Source organism: Hyperolius riggenbachi, chromosome 12 (assembly GCF_040937935.1).
Source record: "Hyperolius riggenbachi isolate aHypRig1 chromosome 12, aHypRig1.pri, whole genome shotgun sequence".
Lineage (NCBI taxonomy): Eukaryota > Metazoa > Chordata > Amphibia > Anura > Hyperoliidae > Hyperolius > Hyperolius riggenbachi.
The window spans coordinates 38,034,121-38,060,954 of record NC_090657.1 but is presented as its reverse complement, the minus strand read 5'-3'; the positions used below and the strand labels follow the sequence as shown (position 1 = coordinate 38,060,954).

The 26,834-nt window shown below is 46.7% G+C and overlaps 1 protein-coding gene and 1 long non-coding RNA gene across 2 annotated transcripts in view; one reads left to right on the top strand and one right to left on the bottom strand.

Annotated features, from left to right (window-relative positions):
* Positions 1-3,792: 3,792 nt before the first annotated feature.
* The window catches only part of TMEM101 (transmembrane protein 101), a 48,437-nt gene continuing 25,395 nt past the window's right edge, over positions 3,793-26,834 (bottom strand). Inside the window, exons 2-4 of the mRNA XM_068264173.1 lie at positions 17,262-17,442; positions 11,800-11,946; positions 3,793-4,465 (exon numbers count right to left, since the gene is read on the bottom strand). Coding sequence (XP_068120274.1) covers positions 4,157-4,465; positions 11,800-11,946; positions 17,262-17,442 — 637 coding nt within the window. The 3' untranslated portion in view covers positions 3,793-4,156. The remainder of the gene's footprint in view (positions 4,466-11,799; positions 11,947-17,261; positions 17,443-26,834) is intronic.
* LOC137542342 (uncharacterized) lies at positions 16,480-26,802 on the top strand. Its single transcript, XR_011025409.1, has 3 exons — positions 16,480-16,611; positions 23,347-23,499; positions 26,611-26,802. It is a non-coding gene; the product is annotated as an uncharacterized lncRNA (long non-coding RNA).

Sequence of the window (26,834 nt, the reverse complement as noted above, 5' to 3'; positions counted from 1 at the left end):
CTCGGATCCGCTTTAACGGAAATGTTTTACTGAGGACATGAAAAAGTGGGGATTAGAGGTCATTGAGAGATTCATGATCAAGACGACAAAACATCATTTACATTATACTACTGTATGATTGTGATGCAGTTTTGTATTATACTCGAAGAAGAAACATACTTTTTGGGGGGGGGAGGGTCTTTTCACATTAGGATGATGTGTCCCTCAGGACAGAAGAATTAATTTATCGGTGTCCCATGTGGGGATGATCAATGACGTGCAAAGAACTCCAAGTGAATGCAGGACTATGCAACATTTTCATGCAACTTTATGCATCTTGAAAATGAAGCGGTCAGTCCCCGCAAAGGTGGAATTCGTGTGGTCCATTTTTAAGTGTAGCATACATTTGCATAGTCTCACATTAACACAGAATCAGCAGCATCTTATTGACTATCCCTAGTCACACACCTTTGGCAACATGTGAGATATCTATTCCATCAAACTACTACAGAGCTGAGACAGAAAACCACTGTGGAATTGGACACAGGCTGATTTTTCTCCCCTTTAACCGCTTGTAGACAACGCTAGTTTAAATCGGATCCGAGGTGAAAAACTAACTACAACAAGTAACTTGTCTATATATCTTATCTAAAGTTTAGATAGTATGCACAGCAAATCTAGCTGCAAACAGCTTCATCTGTATATGATTATATCTTCCTGTGATACAATGAGGGCAGCCATGTTCTGCTTGTCACATTACCCAGGCAAGCTGATAGCATCTCCAGCCCTCAGCTCAACCCCCTCTCCTCCTCCCCTCTGCCTCTGAAATCGCTGGCTAGTAACACCTCCTCCTCCTGCCCAGATTGAGCTCCCATAAGCCCTTGCTACATTGCTCTAACAGTGCCAAGGCACAAAAGGAGCTGTGGGCGAGGCTTGTTTAGTTTATAGGGAATTCGAGTATTAAAACAAAACAAACAAAGTATTTGGCTTGAGGAATGCCCTATAAACTATATGAAAGGAACACAATTATGCAATGAGTAAAAGTGTATCTTGGATCCACTTTTAATCTATGTCTATATCTGTTTGGGACCAGTTATTCCTACCAGGGTGTGGATTTCAACTTCCCCACCGCACGCTCCCGCCGAGGCGCCACTCTCCCGTCGTTAAACCCCATTCACCCTGCCGTCGGTGTGACAGCAGAACTCCGTGAGGCGGTCAGGAGCAAATTTCATTGGCTCCTGACCCTGTGATCACTGTGAGCCAATCTCATTGTTCTGCTGTCATAGCGACGGCAGAGCGGGTGGGCTTTAGCGATGGGTAAGCGGCGTGAAGGACAACAGCGGTGATTCCATGCGTACGCAAGTGCAGAAAAGCCTGGAGCAGATTTCCAGCTCAAGAATTCTGATTGGTTGCTCTGAGTCACCGCTGTACTTGTGCTGCAATGTTCCCTGCACAGGTTTTGATAGAAGGTTATAAGAAGAAATAAGAATAACTACACTGGAGTGTTTATCAAGCAAAGTACACACTTAAGGAGGAACTGTAGTGCAAATAAATTATCGTAAAAAAGAGGTTATCCTGAATAATTTTCTGCATCCTACTACATGTCACTACAGTGCCTCTTTAAGTGCCAGTGACAGCAGCCTCTGATGTTTCAGTTATGGGTGACGGAAGAGGAGTGACCTCACTCACCAGAGCATTTCATCTCTCAACAGTTTTAAAGAGAAACCTTAACCAAGAATTGAACTTCATCCCAATCAGTAGCCAATACCCCCTTTCCCAGGAGCAATCTTTTCCTCTCCACAAACGTATCATCAGGGGTATGGCTGATATTGTGGTGAAACATCTCCCACAGTGTGATGTCAGGACCATGGTACTGACATAACACTGTGGGAGCCTTGTTGCATTGTGGAAAATAGCGGTTTACAGATGTTTCCAACTGCCAAAAAAGAAAGCAGCATCTCCTTCCAGTGACATCACCTGCCAGCAGTAAAAATGTAACCATGTGATAAATGTCAGAATGTAAATCAGGGAGAGGAAAGATTTTACAATAGGCAAACACTGAGTAAATAATTTATACATAATTATTGTAAAAATTAAGCACTTGTTTTATTACATTATTTTCGCTGGAGTTCTTCTTTAAAAAGGAAGGTCCAAGCTAAAAAAAAAAACTCCACTTACCTGGGGCTTCCTCCAGCCCCTGGCAGTCGTTCTGTGCCCTCACCGCAGCTTCTCTCACTCCCCGTGTCCTATGCTGAAGAAGTCGACCGCGCCAGATCGGTGTCTGGGTGGGCTTCATGTGCGCTCCACGGCGGGGGGGTCACGTGGTGTACGTGACGTCATCGGGTCTCTACTGCGCAGGCGCAGTAGTTCTGCGCCTGCGAAGTAGAGACCCAATGACGTTGCATACACCACGTGACCCCGGACACCGGGAGTGAGAGGAGCTGCGGTGAGGGCACAGAACGACTGCTAGGGGCTGGAGGAAGCCCCAGGTACATGGAGTTTGGTTTTTTTTGTACAGCTTGGATGTTTCCTTTAAGCTGTTATGACAGCCACAGATGCTGTTAACATTGACCTGTAGTGTTCATGAACGAAATGCTGACTTTCCAAGTGAAAAACGTGCATCAAGTAAAGAATACTGTGCAATTCATTAATCAACTCTGCTGACGTCCACCTAAAAGAGCCTAGCCTCTTAGTCACTGTACTGCCAGTCACATGGGGCCCCAGATCATGTATGCCGTGCTGAGGCATGGCTGCTCCACACACTAGCCAAGTATGGAGAGGACACATCTAGAGGGATGCTTTATGCTACTTCAGGCCTGGAATTCACTAGCAGAGCTTTTCTAAGTGCCAGTGATTTTGACAGTTCTTGCTAATGTAATGCTATTTGTGTGTGATCCCAATTGAGGGATGGGTTGGTTTTTTTTTAAGTGCCCTACTAGCAAGAGTTTTTCACATCACTGTTCTTAAAATAGCACTGCTAGCAGGTCCCAGGCCTTACAGTGTAAAACACTGGCCCCTCTATACAGCTAAACTGTGCTGTATAGAAATGATACATTCTAGGCTGCTGGCACTGAAATACCATAGGAGGAGCAACATAAAAGCCAATTCCAATTTGTTACCTTCCATGGTGGAGTAGAGAGCTTTGTGACATTGAGAGGAACTTTAGGAACTGAAGGATGGGGTTCAATCCTGGGGTAATCAGTAGCAGATACTCCCCTTTCTTACTAGAAAGCATTGCCTTTTTCACAAATAAATGATCAGGAGCATCTCTACGGCTGATACTGTAGTGAAACCCCTCCTACAATGTGATGTCAGGGCCATGGCCTGTCCGGGAAAAACGTTGCATTGTCGGAAATAATGGCTGTTCCCAACTACCAAGCAAAGACCTTTTAGCCCATCACATGGTTAGGAGGTATGCATACAGATTATGGCGGTTAGTACTGTCTTTTTTTCATGTCTGCCAGCAGTAAACATGATAACCTACATGCTCATTGTGGATCAAACAAACTAATTATATGGCCAATATCAATTTCTTGATCCCTCTTCGATTTTTTAACTATCTCACTTTGCAACGTACTGATTTATTTTCCTGCCACTACCATCTTTTGGTTAAGTTCTTCTTTAAATCTGGAAACAAAATTAACAGTGCTAAAACAACTGGTCTGCTAGGGAATGTGCTTTCCTAAAGAACTATTAAGCTCTACAAAATCATTCCCTTTACCAACTAGTCCATCTCAGCACCGCTGGTTACAGATAAGGTTAGTTTTTACAGAATCCTCGGATCTCCAAAAGACTAATGACTGGAAACCAAAACAGTAGAAAACTAAGCAACCTTTTCTTTACAAGAAGAACGTGAACAGTAAGGGCTCATACATGCAGGTTCAGAGGTGTGCAAACATAATGACATATACAGGAAGGCTCTGTTCAAAGGAATGTATATAAAATAGTGTATCCACCATGTCATCTCATGCAAAGCACAGTAGAGGATTCTGGGAGACAGCATTCATGAAATGTGATCGATGGGGCTTTTTGAATTGCTAATGTCAACAGTTGTTCCAAAGAAAAAGTTGATAAAGTTTAACAGTGTTCATGTGATAGTCTGAGGGAGGGTTAGGACAAGAAATGCTTGTGCCCCATTGATATGCTTCCAAATTGAAAAATACTGGGCAGTTAGTGTTCAACCGTCTGTGGCCAGTATCACAGCAGCTCCAAAAATACCGACATTCTGTCCAATCATTCGCATCTGGTTCCAGAACTCCACACGGCGGTCCTTGTGCCAGAAGGCAATGTTCCCATCTACAAGAAGCAGGGAGAAGGGGAGCAGGACAGCCAGTACCTGAGCAGAGAACCGTACGTAGTAACCAGACAAGAAGGACAGCGCCAACACGCCGTACAGGACAAAGAGGATCTGCAGTGTTGGTTCCCCTCCGGGCAGGAAGTCCAGATAGGACTGGCGATCTTCCTTGCTGTGCTGCAGAGTGTATGCCTGTGGGAGACAACAGGGGGCATGGAGAATTATTGACTTATAAAAGCACCGACATATTCCATGGCGTTGTGCAGAGTAAGAAACAAACATGCAGTAAATAAAAATACAGACAATGGTATAAACAAAATATAGACAGTGGTACATAATGCAGAATTGGTAAACATAACTACAGTGACAAATGTAACATGATGAACAAAATATATAGTAAATTCCAAGACACAAAAGGGTGAGAGAGCCCTGCCCTTAAAAGCTTACAATCTAAAGGAATATACAATATGTAGTATGCAATATGTGTATCTATAAGCAGCAAGATTTTAGGTATTTAGTAAGGAGTACAACGTGGCTTGAAGGGGAATGGGAGCGCATGCTTGTCTGAAAAACTGACTTGGAGCACGGTTCGAGAGAGCCGGATGTGTTTTGGAAGGGGATTCCAGAGGAGGGGTGAAGCACGAGAAATCTTCCTTACATAAATGTGAGGAAGTGATTCTAGAGGAGGACAAAAGAGTCATGTAAACTAGTGAGGAGATGTACATAGGGGAGAGATTGTAAAGAAAGTGGGAAACCCCCTGAAACATGTGATACCCCTGAAAGATTTTTTGTTTTCTACTTTACATGGACTCCCCTGTGTATTTCTACTCCACGCGCGGGACTCTCATATCAGCCTGCCTCCACCGCTCAGAGGCCACACATGTGGGACTCCGAATGGCACAGCAGTTCCTTGCAGGCATGGAGCGGCTATTGCCCTCATTACTGCCGCTAAGTACATCAAAGGCAGCGCTCCCACTGCTGTTGGGCACACACTCACACAGCTTCTACCACCAGATGTGCAGAGAGCACAGTGAGTGTCCAACATACTGCCAGAGCCCAGCAGATGGGAGTACATCAGAGGAGCCACAAAGCCTGAGAGGGACTAATGCTACATTACTGATAGGGTCTATCATATGTATATCTATCTATATATGTATATCTATTGTATGGGAATCTCAGCCACAGACAAAGGTGAGATAATTCCCAGTTGAGCTAGCTTCATCACACTGCCTTCTTTCAAGTGCTTTTTTTTTTTTTTTTCCTCTCCCCGACTATACATATTTACTTAAAGAGGAACTGTAACGACAAAACGGCCCCTGCGGGGTACTCACCTCGGGTGGGGGAAGCCTCAGGATCCTAATGAGGCTTCCCACACCGTCCTCCATCCGTCAGGGGTCTCGCTGCAGCCCTCCGTGCAGCGGTGACATAATATTTACCTTCCTGGCTCCTGCGCAGGCGCTCTGACGGCTGTCGGCGCCAAAGTAGGCGGAAATACCCGATCGCCGTCGGGTCTGCTCTACTGCGCAGGCGCAAGTTTCCGGCGCCTGCGCAGTAGAGCGGACCCGACGGAGATCGGGTATTTCCGAGCCGAAAGCAGCCACAGCGCCCCCGCTGAAGCCAGCAAAGGTAAATATTGAAATTACAGTCGGGTCTGTCGCCGGCTGTTCAGAGGGCTGCAGCGAGACCCCCGTGGGACAGAGGATGGCGTGGGAAGCCTCATTAGGATCTGGAGGCTTCCCCCACCCGAGGTGAGTACCCCCCAGGGGATCTTTTTAATGTTACAGAGTCTCTTTTAACACTGGATAGTGGCATCCAAGAGCAGTAGCGACCACCTTCCCTAACCCACATTACGCAGCACCCCGGAACGCTCCTCTTGTTGTAAAGGAGTATTTATATGGCATCTAGACATAGTACAGAAGGGAAGGTCCGCACTTATCAGACTTATCAGATTGAAGTAACCTTTATTAAGGACATATCCAGATTAAAACTCGGCAGGCATCATAGCTGACATGTTTCGGACTCAAATGTCCTTAAAGAGAACCCGAGGTGTGTTTAAAGAATGTTATCTGCATACAGAGGCTGGATCTGCCTATACAGCCCAGCCTCTGTTGCTATCCTAAACCCCACTAAGGTCCCCCTGCACTCTGCAATCCCTCATAAATCACAGCCGTGCTGTGAGGCTGTGTTTACATCTGTAGTGTCAGTCTCAGCTGCTCCCCCGCCTCCTGCATAGCTCCGGTCCCTGCCCCCGTCCCTTCCCTCCAATCAGCAGGGAGGGAAGAGATGCAGGCGGGGACTGGAGTTCTGCAGGAGGCGGGGAGAGCAGCAGACTGACACTATAGAGATGAACACAGCCAGCTCTGACAAGCTGTTTGTCAGCAGCGTGGCTGTGATTTATGAGGGATTGCAGAGTGCAGGGGGACCTTAGGGGGGCTCTTTAATCATAGCTCCTCATGAGCTATGATTAACCCTCCTGGCGGTTTGGCAAAATCCGCCAGGGGGCAGCAAATACGTTTTTAAAAAAAAAAATTCATGTAGCGAGACGAGGTCTCGCTACATGATAGCCGCTGCTCAAAGAACGGGATCTCCTGGAGGGCTTCCCCCGTCGCCGTGGCGACGGGGCGGGATGACGTCACCGACGTCAAAGGGGACTCTGATTGGCCAGGCAGCGCACGGGGTCGGGGGGGGGGGGGGGCGGTTGCGGCGACGCGTATAGCGGCGGATCGGCGGGTAGCTGCGGCGATCGGGCACTGCACGCAGCTAGCAAAGTGCTAGCTGCGTGCAGCAAAAAAAAAAAAATTATGCAAATCGGCCCAGCGGGGCCTGAGCGGTGCCTCCCGGCGGCATAGCCCGTGCTCAGCACGGGCTTACCGCCAGGGAGGTTAAGGACGTTTGAGTCCGAAACATGTCAGCTATGATGCCTGCCGAGTTTTAATCTGGATAGGTTACTTCAATCTGATAAGTGCGGACCTTCCCTTCTGTACTGCATCCTTTGGTCTTGCTAACCTGGGTCGAGCACTGCAGTAGAAGTGGTGGAGTGGAGCTGTGTTCACTTTGCAAATTGGGCATCTAGACATAGGCGTATCTACAGGGGTGCAGGTATGTCACGTGCCATGGGCACTTTCTGCAGGGGGCGCGGCACCATTGTATCCCCGATGTTCCCCATATAGATCCTAGTTTTTATTGTATCCGAGGGACATTATAATGCCTTATTGTTATTTGATGGACGGATTTCGGTGTTAGCCATAGGTGAAGTTTTCCCTAGATATGCCTCTGCATCTAGAATATAAGGAAACCATTTCTCTACCATTAAAGATTCTGGATCAGGACCAGAAAATCCTCATCCTGCTTTTTTTCAACGAGCAGCAGGATGTTGCCTCATCCAACCCTACCTCGACATGGATCACTGCCAAAATAGAGATAAAATGAGATCATCATTGGACATCGATTGTTTCACAATGGATTCACCTTCAAAAACGAAGAAGAAACAAACCTAAGCACATTTTCGTCAGATCATTAACACTTTGAGAGATCTGGAAGGCTTATCAGAAAAAGACATAAAACACACATTAGATACACACTTCATGAAAATGTACAAAAAAGAGAATTTTCTCCTGGGGACTAAGAACAAACATCTAATCGGCTTTTTTGGAGGACCAATCCTTTACAGAAAATTGGGATATGTTTTGGGATAACAAATTCCTGGAAGGAATGGATCTGGTATTAGCCAAACGTACAGATATTGTATCCAAACTACAACCACATATATCAAAATGCATTAAAAGATTGGAACGGTTTTAAAAAAAAAAAAAGAACACACATTTAACATGTGAAATAATAAAATAAAAAAATTAAAAAAATCAGTCAAAAGACTAAACGAAACTGGAGAAGGGTAAATACCACAAGAGGAAATTGCCCTACACCTCAGGGAATGGGACACCGCGAACGAAACATGCCCAAAACAGTACCCCAATCACAAAACCAGCCGAAACCAAAAACACTACTGCCGACACCCAGAGGTCCACCGAACCATGCGAAACATTCCCACCCAATATCCAAAGCATATGCAAATGCAGTACAAACACCACACTATAGTCCACTACCTCTAGTGATCATAATCCAGCAATTCATACAGCATCCCAGTAAATCCACACCTCTGTCAGAAACTCAACACATAGGGAAATGTGAAGATCCTAAACTACCTTCCTCACCACATTTTAGGCTCAAGTCCTATTCTAACTCCTCACCACACAACAACAAAGAAAAGGAAGGAAGACCAGCTTCAGACCACACCGAGCAATATCCCCATCCTAATCAACACCTCCATAACTCAATTCCTACAGAGGAGACCCCTACAAAACAACCCCACTCCCACCTCCAGAAATTTAGAAGAAGAGTTAAAATAGGAGGAAAATTAATCAGGGCCAGAGAACAAAGAATAAAAAGAACCACTGGAGTAGAAAACAAAGAAACTTATATACAACATTTCTTCACCTACACTCATCGAGCCGCAGGCTCGATGCCAGCACATCCCCACTAGTCTGCGCGGATCGATCCCCGATCGTCCCCGCCGGCGCTCTGTATCACCGGCTCGAAGGAATTGAAAAGATGGGACCCGGATACAGGCGGACGCTGCCGTGCGAGAGTCTGCAGCATGCTGCAGATTCTCGGATCGCTCCGCACCGCACAAATGCACGCTAGATAGCCGCACTAGCGTCATTCCACAAATGGAAAAGGCCCCTAATAGATCACTATTCACTTCCTGTGCCAGGAATTCTGGGACTTAAATTTGAATACAAGCTCACGAGAGGCTGATTCATACCATTGTGTAAACCAATTTAATGTGGTTTCATTGTATTTAAATGTTACAATCATGTACAATAATTTGCCTGAAGAAATGGGGAATCCCCCGGAAATGTGTTGCGATTTACATTAAACATTTTTTTTTGCTTTATACTTTACACGGACTCCCCTGTGTATTTCTTACTGCATGCACAGCTCTCTCTTATCAATCTGCCTCCACATGTGGGACTCTGAACAGCACAGTGCTTCCCTGCAGGTTCGGAGCTGCTATTGCCCTCATTACTGCCGCTAACCACATTAAAGGCAGCGCTCCCACTGCTGTCGGGTACGCACTCGCACAGCCTCTACCACCAGATGTGCAGAGAGCAGTGAGCGGAAAACTGATCCGCCAGAGCCCAGCACAGGGGAGTACATCAGAGGAGCCGCAGAGCTTGAGTCCCTGGCCTGAGAGGGACTAATGCTACATTACTGATAGACCCGTGTGGCAATATCAGCCACAGACAAAGGTGAGATCATTCCCCGTTGAGCTAGCTTCATCACACTGCCTTCCTCTGAGTGCGCTCTCTTTTCCTCTCCCCTCACCAGTCTATACACAATAAGGCCTGGAACCCACTGAAAACCGCAAACGCAAAACACAACCGCTAGCGTTTTGTCTGAGCGGTTTGCAAGCAGATTCATGCGCGTTTTTGGTCGCGTTTTGCAACATTGTATTTTTTTGCCCGGCAGGTGCGTAGCATTTTGCGTTTTTATCCTGATTGGTCCTGTAAATTATTTTTCATTTTGTTACAGTGTGCTGAACCGCAAAACGCTAGCAAAACCGCTCAGTTTAGGTTTTGCTGAGCGTTTCCGCTAGCGTTTCAATACTTTACATTGAAGCGCTAACGCTCCCAAAATGCTGCAGGTCCTGCGTTTGCGTTTCTGGGAAACGCAAACGCTCCTGTGGAAGTTTCCCCCATCCATTAACATTAGCCCAGCGTTTTGGCAAAACGCTAGCGTATCGCAGTGCTGCCAAAACGCTGCCAAAAGCGCTCCTGTGGGTTCCAGCCCTAACTGCAGATGCCAGTAAAAGGAACCACTCATACACGGAGGAACCAAGGTGTGAGGCAAGCAGTTCTTTTTAGGCATGTGCGGATCATAACGACTGCGGCATTTTTGGAGCGATTGTGCTCCAATACAAAAAGATAGGATTTTCAATCGCTGTACAAAAGAGATTTTGCAGCAATTACTACCCTAAGGGCCCATTCTTACTACGGCGATTAGAGGGTGATTACTGCTAAACGCCGAAGCGCTAGCACTTTTCAAAGTGCAAGCACAATTATAACTGAATGGCAGTGATCTAATCGCCACAATTGCCACCAATCGCGTGCATACCACGATTAATGGCAATCGCAAAACATGTTGCCTGTAGTATTTTGCCACAATTCGAGAGAGATTGTGGTACAGTGCTTAAAGAGACACTCAAGCGAAAAAAAAAATTATGATATGATTTATATGTGTAGTACAGCTAAGAAATAAAACATTAAGATCAGATACATAAGTGTAATTGTTTCCAGTACAGGAAGAGTTAAGAAACGCCAGTTGTTATCTCTATACAAAAAAGCCATTAATCTCTACGACTTTCAAAGTCCTGGAGAGGGCTGTCTTCTGACTTTTATTATCTCAAGTGTTTGTTAACTATTTACTTTTTCTCTGCCAGAGGAGAGGTCATTAGTTCACAGGCTGCTCTGAAAGAATCATTTTGAATGCTGAGTGTTGTGTAATCTGCACATATTAGAGATTGATGAAATGTTAGAAAAAACACTATATACCTGAAAATAAAAATATGAGAATATTTTCTTTGCTGCTAATCTTCTAGTAATTATTCATAGTACACAACCAATTCACTAGATCATTTATTTTTTTTTTGCTTCAGTGTCTCTTTAACTGCACTAGTGCTTTAAAATTTGCTAGGGATCGATTGTAATTGTCTTGGTAAACGTCCGCTAATCGCCCAAGTGTGAATAGGCCCTTTCAATCACAATCACTAACATAAAATAGCTTCTAAATTTGCTGGAAATTGCTAAAAAAGAGCTAGCAAAAACGCTAAGCAATTGAATTTAGCGATCTGTAGTTGGGACCTGACCCAAATGCCAGTTTGAAAACCTGTATCTGTGAAAACTACCCATTGTTTGCCCCAATACCGGAGTAGATTTTTTTTTCCGTAACGTCTTAACTAGATCAGGGGCAAAGCAATAGAGGTTGCGACCTCTTCGGGGCCCCATAGGGCCCTCCCTCAACTACAATATTAGCTCTCTATTGGTCCTGTGCTCATAATAATCACTTCTATAGATACTTTGAATAGTGGTAATCATTTACAAGCTGTTCCCCATCCCCTTCTTGCACCTCTGACACTGTAGTTACCATTGGCAGGTTCCGGAGCGCCGGATCAATTGCTATGTATAGAATGCTTGGGGGGGCATTGTAAAACTTGCATCGGGGGCCACAGCTCCTTAGCTACGCCACTGCACCAGATATTCAGTTTTTGTGCTGGCCAGGTTTGTCTGACAACTGAAGTGACAAAAGCAGTTCACCAAGCCATAGATCTGAACAGAAATTAATCCGGTTGAGAAACAGTTACGTCAACTGTTCAAAGAAACACGATGCTAAAATGTGTCAGTGCTGTACAAAATGTGTCATAATAATAAAAACAGTCTCAATGGCCCCAGTACAAAACTATTACATACCAGACAGATGAGGTAGATGCCCAGGAAGACTTGTCCTGTGGACTGTAGAGAGCGGCTGCGCGGCTTCTGTCTGTACATCTCTCCAGCTCCACTAGCGAGGACGAGGAAGCCACCAATGACTGCGATGATGCGAGAGTACATCCGAACCTGAGAGACAGAGGAGCGGCGTGATGCTGGGTACACAATGTAATTTCCCGACTGATTGACAGCTCATCTGACAGGAAGTTGTATCATGTGTACATCTCCAAACTGCTACCGATCGGTAAATTGATTGTCCCTTGATAACTTCAGAAAAATGGATCCAGTTATTGAACGGAAGGATATAAATAATAATAAAAATCATCGGCTGATTCCCATCGGACATGAAATTGCAACGTGTGTACCAGGGCTGTGGAGTCGGAGTTGGAGTCGGAGTCGAGGAGTCGGAGTCGGAGTCGTTGATTTCATAAACTGAGGAGTCGGAGTCGGCTGATTTTTGTACAAAATCCACATCCCTGTTAAGTATTAGACTAAGGAGTCGGAGTCGCGGAGTCGGAGCCATTTTGGGTACCCGGAGTCGGAGTTGGAGTCGGAGTCGTGATTTAATGAACTGAGGAGTCGGAAGATTTTTGTACCGACTCCACAGCCCTGGTGTGTACCCAAGCATGAGACCCATTCAAGATTCATTCAGAGAAGAATCCTGTTATCTACTAAATAAAAGCATTTACCGAAGTATATCAGTTTTTATATTTATTTGAAACCCCTTTTTCCTAACGGTCTCCTTTAAAGAGGAGAAATCTATTCTATTATTCCTCAAGGTGACTCTGCTATCTCTGCCTCTACCTGTCCTTTTAAATAGCTTTAGTTGTTTTAGCTATACCATTATTCATCCAGGTGCTGAATGGCAAAACATGAGAGGAATGCACCACACTTTTCCTCGGCTTGACAACGGGCGATGATACGTGAAACAGCGTAAAGGTGCGTACACACGTCTTATTCTTCCAAACAAAACAAAAAAACACATATATCCAGGCACATCGCTTCAAGTTAGGACATGAAATAAGTTATTGAGGAAAGGGAGGTGCTGAAGGGGGTGTGGCTAGATAAATAGCAAATAAACAATTTACCCTGCACACACTCGCATGCAAACATTCAAACGAATGCATTCACAGATTCACTCATCCAGGCACCACTGTTATCCCCACAGCTAAAGTTAAAAGCCGGGGTCTTAGTTCACAGAAGAATGCATTCTTATGCTTAGTCACCTATACTGCGCAAAAGTACCCAGGTAAACGTAGGTGTTCTAACTCTGGCCCTGTAACATGCACAGTGCAGACATGCAAACATTCATTGCATCAAACCTATCTAGGGATTAGGCGCATACATCCTGACGTCCTCTCCTGGGACAGATAGCGCATCATACCAATCGCACAAGGGAGCTAACATAATGTATCCATGCGCACAATGCACATACACCAGCATAAGCTGTGTGCATGCTGACAAAAAACACTATGGCCTAGTACACACCAGAGCGGTTCTGCTGCAGTTTGCAGGTGCGGATCCGCTAGGGTAATGTATTTCAATGGGCTGGTGCACACCAGAGCGGGAGGCGTTTTGCAGAAACGCATACTCCCGGGCTGCTGCAGATTTTGGATTGCGAATGCGTTTCTGCCTCAATGTTAAGTATAGGAAAAACGCAAAGCGCTCTGAAAAACGGCACTTCAGAGCGGTTTGCCAGGCGTTTTTTGTTACAGTAGCTGTTCAGTAACAGCTTTACTGTAACAATACATGAAATCTACTACACCAAAAACGCTTCACAAAACCGCAAAATGCTAGCTGAAACGCTACAGAAAAATAAAAAGCGTTTCAAAATCTGCTAGCATTTTGCGGATCTGCTAGCGTTTTTTGGTGTGCACCAGGCCAAACAGGGGAAGGAGGGAGTGCACTGAATTAAAACCCTAGCCACAGGGGTCAGTAACAAGAAAAAAAAACACATATCCAGGGCACATCGCCTCAATGCTGGTGTATGTGCATTGTGCGCATGGATACATTACGTTAGCTCCCTTGCATGTCTGCACTATGCATGTTACAGGGCTAGAGTTAGGACACCTATGTTTACCTGGGTACTTCTGCGCAGTATAGACGACTAAGCAAAAAAATGCATTCTTCTGTGAACTAAGACCCCGGCTTTTAACTTAGCTGTAGGGATAACAGTGGTGCCTGGATGAGTGAATCTTTGAATGCATTTGTTTAAACATGTGCATGCGAGTGTGCGAAAAGTTAGGTGTATTTGATTTTTCCAAACGACCAGTCGTTTGGACGTCAAATTGGGTGTGTGTACAAATGGCCGTTCAGCTTGGCGGATCGGTCAAATCCAGTCTTAAAAGCTGAACGACCTTTTTTACACATGCTCGATTTGACATCCAAACGACCACTCGTTTGGAAAAATCAGACGTGTGTATGTACCTTAAAGGGATTCCGAGCTCAAAATAAAAACGAAATCGGTACTCACCTGGGGCTTTAAATCTCGCATGCGCCGTACTGTCCCGCCAGCCGCCGTGATGACGCGAGGCCGCTGGCGTGGTAACGACAGACAGGAAGAAGGAGCCCAACACTCGGGCCCAGTGTCGCCGGGAGCCATTTCTGTCCAGGCCCTGGGAGAAGAGCCAGATGGATGCCGTGGGACCTCCCGACCTACTTTGGGCTGCAGAAAGCCCCAGGTGAGTACTGATTTTATTTTTATTTTAAGCTCGGGGTCCCTTTAAAGGCCTATGTCTGTCGCCAGACCTCTAACACATGGACTGATTCAGGGCTTGTTTCCACTGTTGCGACGCGATTTCGGCCGCATTCCGACGCTTGTAAAAACGCATGCGGATGCGTTTCCACATGCGTTTTTACCCGCGATTTCGCATGCGATTTCGCATGGCAGGGTGCCATGCGAAATTAACCATGACACTGCCAGGGCTAAATAAAATTGAAAAAGGTGCGAAATCGCACGCGAAATCGCGGGTAAAAACGCATGTAACAAACGCATGCGTTTTTACTATTAAATACATTAGCGGCGATTCGCACGGATTCCCGACGCAGGCGAAATCGTTGGCTCTTTTGTGCGTTTTTTTCACGCTGAAAAAACCGCACCTCAACAACGCTACAGTGGAAACAGGCCCATCCACTTGTATTACATGTGCGGATCTGCATGCGTTGGACGCATGCAGATTCGCGATAGTGGAAACGAGCCCTCAATGTGATGATTTGACATCCATGCTGCATTCCTCATATGTTTTGCCATTCAGCACCTGGCCTGTGAAAAGGACTTGTACCAATGCTAGTTGATCAGCTTGGGATATTGGTTGTCTGGTGGTTACGGTATATCTATATTCACTGTCAACTGAATGTCTATTCCTGAAAGATGAACTGTTGCGAAAATCTTAAAATTTAAAGCACATACAAATAAGAAGTACCGTATATATGCGGATACAAGTCTACCCCGTGTATAAGTCGACCCCAATATTTGACCCTCATAAGCTGGAATTTTTAAATTACGCATGTATAAGTCTATCCAGCAAAGTTAATGGCTGCACTTGGGGATCAGGATGGGTAAATGGATGAATTTCATACAACATTGTAGTCATTATACCCTCCTGGCCCCCCAAGTACAGCCAATAACTCCTCAAGCACACATTCAGCCATTAACCTTCTGCCTGTAACTCCATATCCCCGCCACCATCACCCAAATGCATGCTGCCTGCAACTCCCCCATACCCATGCTGCCTGTAATTCCCCCCCCTCTCTCCCACCCACCATCACCCATAGGGAGTACCTGTCTCCATTTTCCCCTCCCTCCCACCATCACCCAAACACTTGCTGCCTGTAATTCCCTCCCTCCCACCATCACCCAAAGGGAGCCGTCTGTATCAATTTCCTACTTGCGCTGTGTAATCTGGTGTGTTTTTAATCCCCCCCTCCCTCCCACCCACCATCATCCAAAGGGAGACGTCTGTATCAATTTCCTACTTGCGCTGTTTAATCCCGTGCAAAGTGATTCCCACAGCAGAAGCCGTCACCCCCATCACGTGCACTGCTTTCTCTCTTCTCCCTTCACTCGTGCGTCACTCCGTGCTTTAGCATAGCTTCCGTCTTCTGACATCCGGAGGCGGGGCTACGCTACAGCATGGAGGTCAGCGCGAGTGAAGGGAGAAGAGAGGACACAGCGCACGCTGATGGGGGTGAACCTTCTGCAGCGGGAATCGCTTTGCACAGGATTAAACAGCGCAAGTAGGAAATTGATACAGACGGCTCCCTTTGGATGATGGTGGGTGGGGGATTTAAAAACACACCGGAATATTGGCTAGAAGTTGGGAAATTTAGGACTACTCATGTATAAGACACACACACACACACACACACACACACACACACACACACACACACTTTTATACTTTTATACTTTTAATCAGTCCTAAATTTCTCAACTTATAGCCGAGTATATACGGTACATTTCTCCCAGAGTAAAATGAGCCATACATTACTTTTCTCCTATGTCACTTACAGTAAGCAGTAGAAATCTGACATTACCGACAGGTTTTGGGCTAGCCCATCTTCTCATAGGGGGTACTCAGGGTTTTCTTTATTTTTAAAAGCACTTAGCGAATGGCAGTTGCTCCATCCAACTGCCAAAATAGTGTACAGCGAGCAGGGAGGCTGGCCAGCCTGTTTGCATAAATCTTTATCAAGGAATGTCTTTTTAAAGAATAAAGGCCATGCTGAGAATCCCCTATGGAGAGATGGGCTAGCCCAAAACCTGTCGGTAATGTCAGATTTCTACTACCTACTGTAAGTGACAGCAACATAGGAGAAAAGTAATTTATGGCTCATTTTACTCTGGGAGATATGCACTTCTTATTTGTATGTGTTTTACATTTTAAGATTTGCGCGACAGTTCCTCTTAAATAAAATTGTAACTTCAGGCATTAATATATTGATTGTGGAAACCATGGCCTTTTCCTGTCTGTGCGTTTACAGGCAGACTGTTGCACTCATCCTTGGTTTCCTGGGAGTGCGTCCACACCCCTGTACTGTATATTACCCAAATTTACTTTAGGGGTTACTATAGCTACAACCCAGACATACATTTATATGCATAAAATAGAACATTTTAAAATTTATAATACATAGAAAAGTCATTGTACAAAATAAAGGGAAATCGCTGCTCTACCAATTCATGTCCTCCTCAGACACCAAGAGCTGCCTGCTCACTCGTCAGTTGGAAACTTTTCATGTTCGGTTACGTGGACATGCAAGGGGAATGACCGATAGCCGTCATCTGCAGCCACGCCTCCCTGCTGACTCACAGCCTATCAGGAACTGTGACTTCCCACAGACAGGGAGGAGAGCGCAAGCACCATTAATATGAAAAAATGCAAAGCTTAGAGACATGAAGAAAGTAAGTAAATACTTTTTCACACTATATACAATCTTCTCACCTTCAGCCAGTCGCCGTAGTGCACGTGACCTCCGACATGAGCTGCATAGGTGCTGATGGCCAGCTGCAGGGCACAGCCCAGGGCAAACCATCGGCGTTTCACCGCAAAGGACATAAAGCTGGCACAGAGCACCGCCACTCCCAGGTCAAAGTATAAATACGGCACAGGAATATCAGGTTTCCTAAAATGACAAGGAATAAAATGTTACCCAAACACACAGGAATATAACCTGTCAAGTTCAGTTACCATTAGGTAAAAAAGGAGTTGAAAACATAGCCTGCATGAAACTGCTGCAGTAAGCCAGCACCTATTCAGTAGGAGACCTTGGGCAAGTCTCCCTAACACTGCTATTGCTTATAGAGTGTGTCCTAGTGGCTGCAGCTCTGGCCTAACACTGCTACTGCCTATAGAGCACCCCCTAGTGTCTGCAGCTCTGGCCTAACACTGCTACTGCCTATAGAGCACCCCCTAGTGTCTGCAGCTCTGGCCTAACACTGCCACTGCCTATAGAGCGCATCCTAGTGGCTGCAGCTCTGGCCTAACACTGCTACTGCCTATAGAGCACCCCCTAGTGTCTGCAGCTCTGGCCTAACACTGCTACTGCCTATAGAGCGTGTCCTAGTGGCTGCAGCTCCGGCCCAACACTGCTACTGCCTATAGAGCACTCCCTAGTGTCTGCAGCTCTGGCCTAACACTGCTACTGCCTATAGAGCAGGTCCTAGTGGCTGCAGGTCCGGCCTAACACTGCTACTGCCTATAGAGCGCCCCCTAGTGGCTGCAGCTCTGGCCTAATACTGCTACTGCCTATAGAGCACCCCTAGTGTCTGCAGCTCTGGCCTAACACTGTTACTGCCTATAGAGCGCTCCCTAGTGTCTGCAGCTCTGGCCTAACACTGCTACTGCCTATAGAGCACCCCCTAGTGTCTGCAGCTCTGGCCTAACACTGCTACTGCCTATAGAGCGCGTCCTAGTGGCTGCAGCTCTGGCCTAACACTGCTACTGCCTATAGAGCGCCCCCTAGTGGCTGCAGCTCTGGCCTAACACTGCTACTGCCTATAGAGCGCTCCCTAGTGTCTGCAGCTCTGGCCTAACATTGCTACTGCCTATAGAGCACTCCCTAGTGTCTGCAGCTCCGGCCTAACACTGCTACTGCCTATAGAGCACTCCCTAGTGTCTGCAGCTCCGGCCTAACACTGCTACTGCCTATAGAGCACTCCCTAGTGTCTGCAGCTCCGGCCTAACACTGCTACTGCCTATAGAGCACTCCCTAGTGTCTGCAGCTCTGGCCTAACACTGCTACTGCTTATAGAGCGCGTCCTAGTGGCTGCAGCTCTGGCCTAACACTGCTACTGCCTATAGAATGCGTCCTAGTGGCTGCAGCTCTGGCCTAACACTGCTACTGCCTATAGAGCACTCCCTAGTGTCTGCAGCTTTGGCCTAACACTGCTACTGCCTATAGAGCGGGTCCTAGTGGCTGCAGTTTCGGCCTAATACTGCTACTGCCTATAGAGCGCCCCCTAGTGTCTGCAGTTCCAGCCTAACACTGCTACTGCCTATAGAGCACGTCCTAGTGGCTGCAGCTCCGGCCTAACACTGCTACTGCCTATAGAGCACGTCCTAGTGGCTGCAGCTCTGGCCTAACCCTGCTACTGCCTATAGAGCACGTCCTAGTGGCTGCAGCTCTGGCCTAACACTGCTACTGCCTATAGAATGCGTCCTAGTGGCTGCAGCTCTGGCCTAACACTGCTACTGCCTATAGAGCACTCCCTAATGTCTGCAGCTCTGGCCTAACACTGCTGCTGGCTATAGAGCGTGTCCTAGTGGCTGCAGCTCTGGCCTAACACTGCTACTACCTATAGAGCACGTCCTAGTGGCTGCAGCTCTGGCCTAACACTGCTACTGCCTATAGAATGCGTCCTAGTGGCTGCAGCTCTGGCCTAACACTGCTACTGCCTATAGAGCACTCCCTTATGTCTGCAGCTCTGGCCTAACACTGCTGCTGGCTATAGAGCGTGTCCTAGTGGCTGCAGCTCTGGCCTAACACTGCTACTACCTATAGAGCACTCCCTAGTGTCTGCAGCTCTGGCCTAACACTGCTACTGCCTATAGAGCGGGTCCTAGTGGCTGCAGCTCCGGCCTAACACTGCTACTGCCTATAGAGCGGGTCCTAGTGTCTGCAGCTCCGGCCTAACACTGCTACTGCCTATAGAGCACTCCCTAGTGTCTGCAGCTCTGGCCTAACACTGCTACTGCCTATAGAGCGGGTCCTAGTGGCTGCAGCTCCGGCCTAACACTGCTACTGCCTATAGAGCACGTCCTAGTGGCTGCAGCTCCGGCCTAACACTGCTACTGCCTATAGAGCACGTCCTAGTGGCTGCAGCTCTGGCCTAACACTGCTATTGCCTATAGAGCACTCCCTAGTGGCTGCAGCTCTGGCCTAACACTGCTACTGCCTATAGAGCGTGTCCTAGTGGCTGCAGCTCTGGCCTAACACTGCTACTGCCTATAGAGCCCTCCCTAGTGTCTGCAGCTCTGCCCTAACACTGCTACTGCCTATAGAGCACCCCCTAGTGTCTGCAGCTCCGGCCTAACACTGCTACTGCCTATAGAGCACTCCCTAGTGTCTGCAGCTCCGGCCTAACACTGCTACTGCCTATAGAGCGCGTCCTAGTGGCTGCAGCTCTGGCCTAACACCGCTACTGCCTATAGAGCGTGTCCTAGTGGCTGCAGCTCTGGCCTAACACTGCTACTGCCTATAGAGCACTCCCTAGTGTCTGCAGCTCCAGCCTAACACTGCTACTGCCTATAGAGCACTCCCTAGTGTCTGCAGCTCCGGCCTAACACTGCTACTGCCTATAGAGCACTCCCTAGTGTCTGCAGCTCCGGCCTAACACTGCTACTGCCTATAGAGCCCCCTAGTGGCTGCAGCTCTGGCCTAACACTGCTACTGCCTATAGAGCACTCCCTAGTGGCTGCAGCTCTGGCCTAACACTGCTACTGCCTATAGAGCACTCCCTAGTGGCTGCAGCTCTGGCCTAACACTGCTACTGCCTATAGAGCGTGTCCTAGTGTCTGCAGCTCTGGCCTAACACTGCTACTGCCTATAGAGCACTCCCTAGTGGCTGCAGCTCTGGCCTAACACTGCTACTGCCTATAGAGCGTGTCCTAGTGTCTGCAGCTCTGGCCTAACACTGCTACTGCCTATAGAGCACTCCCTAGTGGCTGCAGCTCTGGCCTAACACTGCTACTGCCTATAGAGCGTGTCCTAGTGTCTGCAGCTCTGGCCTAACACTGCTACTGCCTATAGAGCACTCCCTAGTGGCTGCAGCTCTGGCCTAACACTGCTACTGCCTATAGAGCGTGTCCTAGTGTCTGCAGCTCTGGCCTAACACTGCTACTGCCTATAGAGCACTCCCTAGTGTCTGCAGCTCTGGCCTAACACTGCTACTGCCTATAGAGCGTGTCCTAGTGGCTGCAGCTCCGGCCTAACACAGCTAGTGCCTATAGAGTGTGTCCTAGTGGCTGCAGCTCCGGCCTAACACAGCTACTGCCTATAGTACGTGTCCTAGTGGCTGCAGCTCTGGCCTAACACTGCTACTGCCTATAGTACGTGTCCTAGTGGCTGCAGCTCTGGCCTAACACTGCTACTGCCTATAGCGCACTCCCTAGTGGCTGCAGCTCTGGCCTAACACTGCTACTGCCTATAGAGCGCGTCCTAGTGGCTGCAGCTCTGGCGCTTTGAGTCCGCCAGGAGAAAAGTGCGATATAAATGTTCTGTGTTTGTTTGTTTGTTTGTGTTTGTGCTGTTGTGGGGGTTTTTGCTTATTATGCTCCAATGAGCGAGATAGGCCAAACTGGGGGCGGGACTGTACCCATACTGCTTTCCACTACCTGTTCAGTGACAAACATCATACTGACTACTGGCAGCATGACAGTTAGGTCTAAATATGACTGGGTAGAAGACCTCGGGGTAGGAGTGCCCCAAATGGGTATTCACCTTGGGAGAGGGCTTCCCCCGTCCTTCACCTCCCCGTTCCGGTGCTGCTCACTCACAAAACAGCTAGTTGACTGTTTACGTATGTGCAGTAGCATGCAACCCGCTTGGGCTTCAGCTGAAAAATCAGAGCCCAATTGGGCCTGTGCGACCCAAGCCGCACAAGCCGCCTGTGCAGTAGCAGGGAACCCGATAGGTTTCTGCGTTTTCTGCCAAAGCAGGTACAGTATACAGTATGCTATTACACAGGTGCAGTACGACCGCACTTCAGAGGTCTGCGCAATACAAAAGCCTGGCAGAGGAGGAGGGGAGAAGCCTCTTCAGGGCCCAGAGGCTCCTCCCTCCTTTAGGGCCCATCCACACTAGGGCGATTCCAGCTAATCACCAAAGCGATAGTGCTTTTTAACAAGAATCTGTATTAAAGAAATGTTATATAAATAAACATATCAGCCTGTTCGGGGACATCTCCTAGCCCCCTCTGTGACATTTTTGCCGCTCTCCGCCGCAATATTGGTGATAAAATAACAGTTTTATAAACTGTTTTGTAAACAGTAAAGATGGCCACCAAAAAAGGAAGTATACTGAAAAGAAACAGGATGTATACTTCCTTATGGTTTGCATGACACGTTTTTATTATTACACACTGAATGCAGCCTTTAGATGTTACGTGCAAGTTTAGAAAAAGTTTTACCTTCTGCCTCTGCGGCTCTGTGCCACTGAAGAGTGACAAGAATCCTCAGACTCCTTTATAAACACAACTGTTTCTTCTGAGCCAGGAGTCTGGGCTCTGCATTTGTGTCTGGGTAACAAATTGTCAGCATGTGACAGGCAGCTCCCTCCTCCTACAGCCTCACAGACACAGCTGAGACTGAGAGCAGGGACCTGTTTGTGAGTGAGAAATAAACAATGCACATAGGAGTGAGCCTGGAGGCCCCCTCCTGTGCAGGGGGCGTGCATAACTTCTCCCTATCACAGCAGAGGCAGCCACTTCCTCTCTGGGTCGACAAAGCTTGACAAAGAAAAGAAGATTAGATATATTACAGAGACAGAGCAACTAGAAAAGGCTGCAGTAAGCCAGACCACATTAGAACAAATATAGGAACTTGTAGGATAGGAGAAATAATGCAGAACATTTTGTTACAGTCTCTTTAAAGCGCCAGTGCTATTCTAACCTATGACAGTGATCCCACTGCCGTGATTGGCGCCAATTGCGAGCGTTTTGGGATTAGCACCAAACGCGCTACCTGCAGCATTTTTGCCATGATTCTGGAGCGATCGCGGTACAGTGCTTAATAAAGCGTTGATCGCGATCGCAGAAGTGTACAGTGATAAGTGTGAACGGCCCTTAGGAAGTATCAATATTCATGAAGTTACATGGGTTTGTTTAGTACAAAATTTGCCTCTGTTCTTTTTTTTTGCAAGTAAATTATGAACCAGTGCTTTATCCAGGCAAATGACACAGTCTACTGGACAAATGCAGAGGAAGCTTTGTTGAAAAGTCAGAAGCCAATAAGGCCTTTAACCCACTATAAAGCGCTATCGCTAATTTCCCTATGAAGCAATCGACTTCAGTAGGGTTAATTGAAAGTCGATCGACTAGTGACCCATACACACTACAAGCGAGATCCTATGCGATTTACCTTCAGATTCGATCTGACTGATGTTGTGCCTCCATGCTCGGAATACAAAAATTGATTCAGAGCCAATCGAATGACAGGTGAACAGTAGCCGATTCCTGGGCGATTGACCGATATCTTGCATCCTGCACAATCGACTAAGCTGGTTGATTGCCACTTTTCGTCAATTGGGAATTCTGGAACATACTTTATTCTTTCTCGATTCTAAAAATTGAATCGAATGGTCGATTGTACAGCCAAATTGCTAGATGTATGGCTTAGAGCTGACTTAGGGACTTAGAGCTGACATAATTAAAAAGAAAAAACAACAAGACAACAAGGAGGCGCTACACCTGCTACTGCTGGAATTCTGTTTTGTCCCCACTTTATTGCCTGATGAAGCGGGCTCGGCCTGCGAAACGCGTTGCACTTTTGGGGTACCATATAATAAATGTGATTGCTACTTTTCACACAGTCTTTCGTGTCTGCTTTATGGAGGTTAAGGACTCGGAATGCATCACTGCTCAGCGAACAGAATGACGTAGGAAATCTTCAGGAGTGACACCATCCTGAGGACGCGGTGATGTACATGAGACATATGATGAATGCACTTTCTTTTGTGAAAATTGTACGTGTGATTTTATCTTTTTACAAGAAGCTCATTAAAAAGTTAATACACTAGAGAGCGCTCTTTTGTTCTCCCCCTCCATAATTAAAAAGATTTTATGATAACTGGGGCTTCCTCCAGCCCCATCCGCCTGGATCGCTCCCACGCCGCCGTCCTCCGCTGCCCGCAGCGACGAGAACCGGGTCCCGTCACTGATGTCATTGGAGCCAGGCTACGCAGGAGAAGTGCGCCCTCTACGTATCTCCCTAGCGGCTGCTGCAGAGATACGCAAACAGCGCACTTCTCTTACACTAGACCGGCTCCGACTGGCGGAAGTGCAGGGACCTGGTTCTCGTAGCTGCGGAGGGCCGTGGCGTGGGAGTGATCCAGGCGGATGGGGCTGGAGGAAGCCCCAGTTATCATAAAATCTTTTTCATTTTCTACTCTGGTACACTTCAAGACATTTATTGCCAAACACCTCTGATAACAAGATAGTGCTGAAAAGTTCCAGCAGGTTCTCTCATTGTGTGGGGAACAGAGTGAACCAGATTTTACGTCATACGGATAGGGCTACTGTTTACACTTGAGGGCTGGTTCTCATTCGGAATGCAAATTGCAGATCACAATCGTGATTGTGATCTTGTCGCGATTTTCGTTTTGATTCCCATTCAACAGAACGAAAATCACAACACAATCGCCCCCAAAAGCACTGCGTGCAACAAGTTTACAATTTATGCAAATCACAAACGCTGCGGTGAGAGTGGCGGCGCTTTGCTGATCACCGGCGGTCAGCAAAGCGCTGTAAAGTGCTCAACATTGAACCAGCCCTCAGACTTACAATTTGGTGGTTCATGCAGATATAGACAAGGTGGTGGCAAACTTTTCCTGAAATGGACTCCCAGTGATAATCCTTCTGCCTCCCAGAAGAATCTAATGGAAAATTGTATGGTGTATTCCCAGCATAACAGAAAATTGTATGGTGTGTACTAGGCATTAAGGGGCCCATACACAAAATCGATCAGTCGATTGCAAATTGATTGACCAATCGACCGATTTGCGGCTGATTTCGATCGATTTCAATCGATCTGACATGCTGGAAAATCTAGGTCAACCTGTTGAGATTGCTTATCATTTTGCATTGGCACTAATAGAAATCTGATGGCAAAAAAATGCCATCAGATCGATTTTCAATAGATTTCAAACTGAAATCTATTGGAAATCTGTTCCTAGTAAAAAATGTTCCTAAACGCATCAGACAGACCAGAGATCTATCTGATGATCTATCTGCTGCTAATCTAATGAGTGTATGGCCACCTTTAGTATGAGGGCTCGTTTCCACCATAGCGAATCCGCATGCGGCGGCGACATGCGGATTCGCTTGGTACATTGAAGTGGCCGGGGCTGTTTCCATATGTGCGGCGTGCGGGAGCGATTTGGCGGCGGGCCAAATCTGCATGACGGGACCCACAGAATTCGCCTGTGTCGGGAATCCGTGCGAATCGCCGCTAATGTATTTAATAGGAAAAACGCATGCGTTTTTTACATGCGTTTTTACCCGCGATTCGCGTGCGATTTCGCACCTTTTTAATGTTATTTTGCCCTGGCAGTGTCATGGTTAATTTCGCATGGCACCGTGCCATGCGAAATCGCACGCGAATTTGCAGGTAAAAACGCATGCGGAAACGCATCCGCATGCGTTTTTACAAGCGTCGGGTTGCCGGCGAAATCGCGTCGCAACAGTGGAAACGGGCCCTTATGCCTGGTACACATGAGATTTTCTGGCAGATTTCCTGCCAGATCGATTATTTCTAACAGGTCTGATCTGATTGCTGATCAATTTCATCATAAAAGTGAATGCAAAATCGGTCAGCGTAAAAAAAAAAAAAAAAAAAAAAAAAAAAAAAACACAATCGGAAATCATTTCGGACCTGTTGGAAAAATCTCATTGTGTGTACCAGGCATTACAATAGGAGTTGAGCAATAGCAAGGAGCAGATCACTAAGGGCCCGTTTCCACTATCGCGAATCCGCATGCGTTGCACGCATGCGGATTCGCACAGTCAGTACAAGTGGATGGGACTGTTTCCACTTGTGCGTTTCCCCGCACGTTTTTCTGTGCAGAAAAGATCTGCAGGGTAGGGCCCTCAATTCGTCTGCGTGTGGAATGCAGGCGAATCGCACGCAATGTATTTAATAGGGAAATCACATGCGTTTTCCCCATGCGTTTTTTGCCGCGATTTCGCATGCGATTTCGCATAGGTATTAATGTTAATTTACACAGGCAGTGACATGGTTAAATTCGCATACAGCCTTACCTATGCGAAATCGCGGCAAAAAACGCATGCGGAATCGCACCCGCATGCGATTTGCCTGCGGTGATTCGCCGGCGATTCCGCAACGCTATAGTGGAAACGGGCCCTAAAGGTGCGTACACACATGCGACTATAGTCGTTTGAAACGATCGTTTCAAACGACGATCGTTTAACAAAAAGCAGCCAACGACTATTAAGTCTAACAACGGACGAGCTAGATCGTTAAAAACGAACGTTCTAGCTTGGCGGATTTTTTCCAACGACGATCGTTTGCAAAAGTAGTACATCGTTGGAAACGGTCGTTTGTACTAGGCTTGACATGCGCATTTCACTATTTCTCCATGGAACTTCTTATTTTTATGCGCAGGCGCAATAGTTGCTTTACGTGATTTAACGTTCGTTCTAATGATCTGATCGTTACACACCTTTTAAAATTAACTTTACTTAGGTTGTTCTTCATCAATTAAAAGTTCGTTCGTCGTTGACAACGAACGATCGTTGTCGCATGTGTGTACGTAGCTTTAGGCTGGGACCACACTTAGCAGAAACCCTAGCGTTGCAGAAAAACACAGCATTTTTGCCTGCAATGTTAGTCAATGGGCCTCATCAAAAAATACATATACCGGTTAAAAAAAAAAACGGCATATGAGGTTTGTATGCATTTAAGAATATGCGTTTTTAAAGACGCTGGTTTTGTTGCCTATATAATTTTTCAAAAACGCACATAATTAAAGTCAATAGTGATGCAATGTAATAAGTTTTGTATGTTTTTGTTTTTTTTAAGTTTTATGATGTACTTCTGCTTCCTGTTGTCTTCCTAGTGATTTGCATGTGCGTTTTGTATACACATACCACAAACGCGTAACAACGAAGGCAAAAAAAACGCAAGTGCAGAAACAAAAAGGCAAACGCATAGAAAATACAATACAAAGGCACAAACGCATATGCCTAAAAACGCAACGTTTCCCGCACTGCTAAGTGTGCACCCAGCCTCAAGGGGACCCCAGCAAGAACAATCTGGTGTGTATGAAGCATTAATGATATG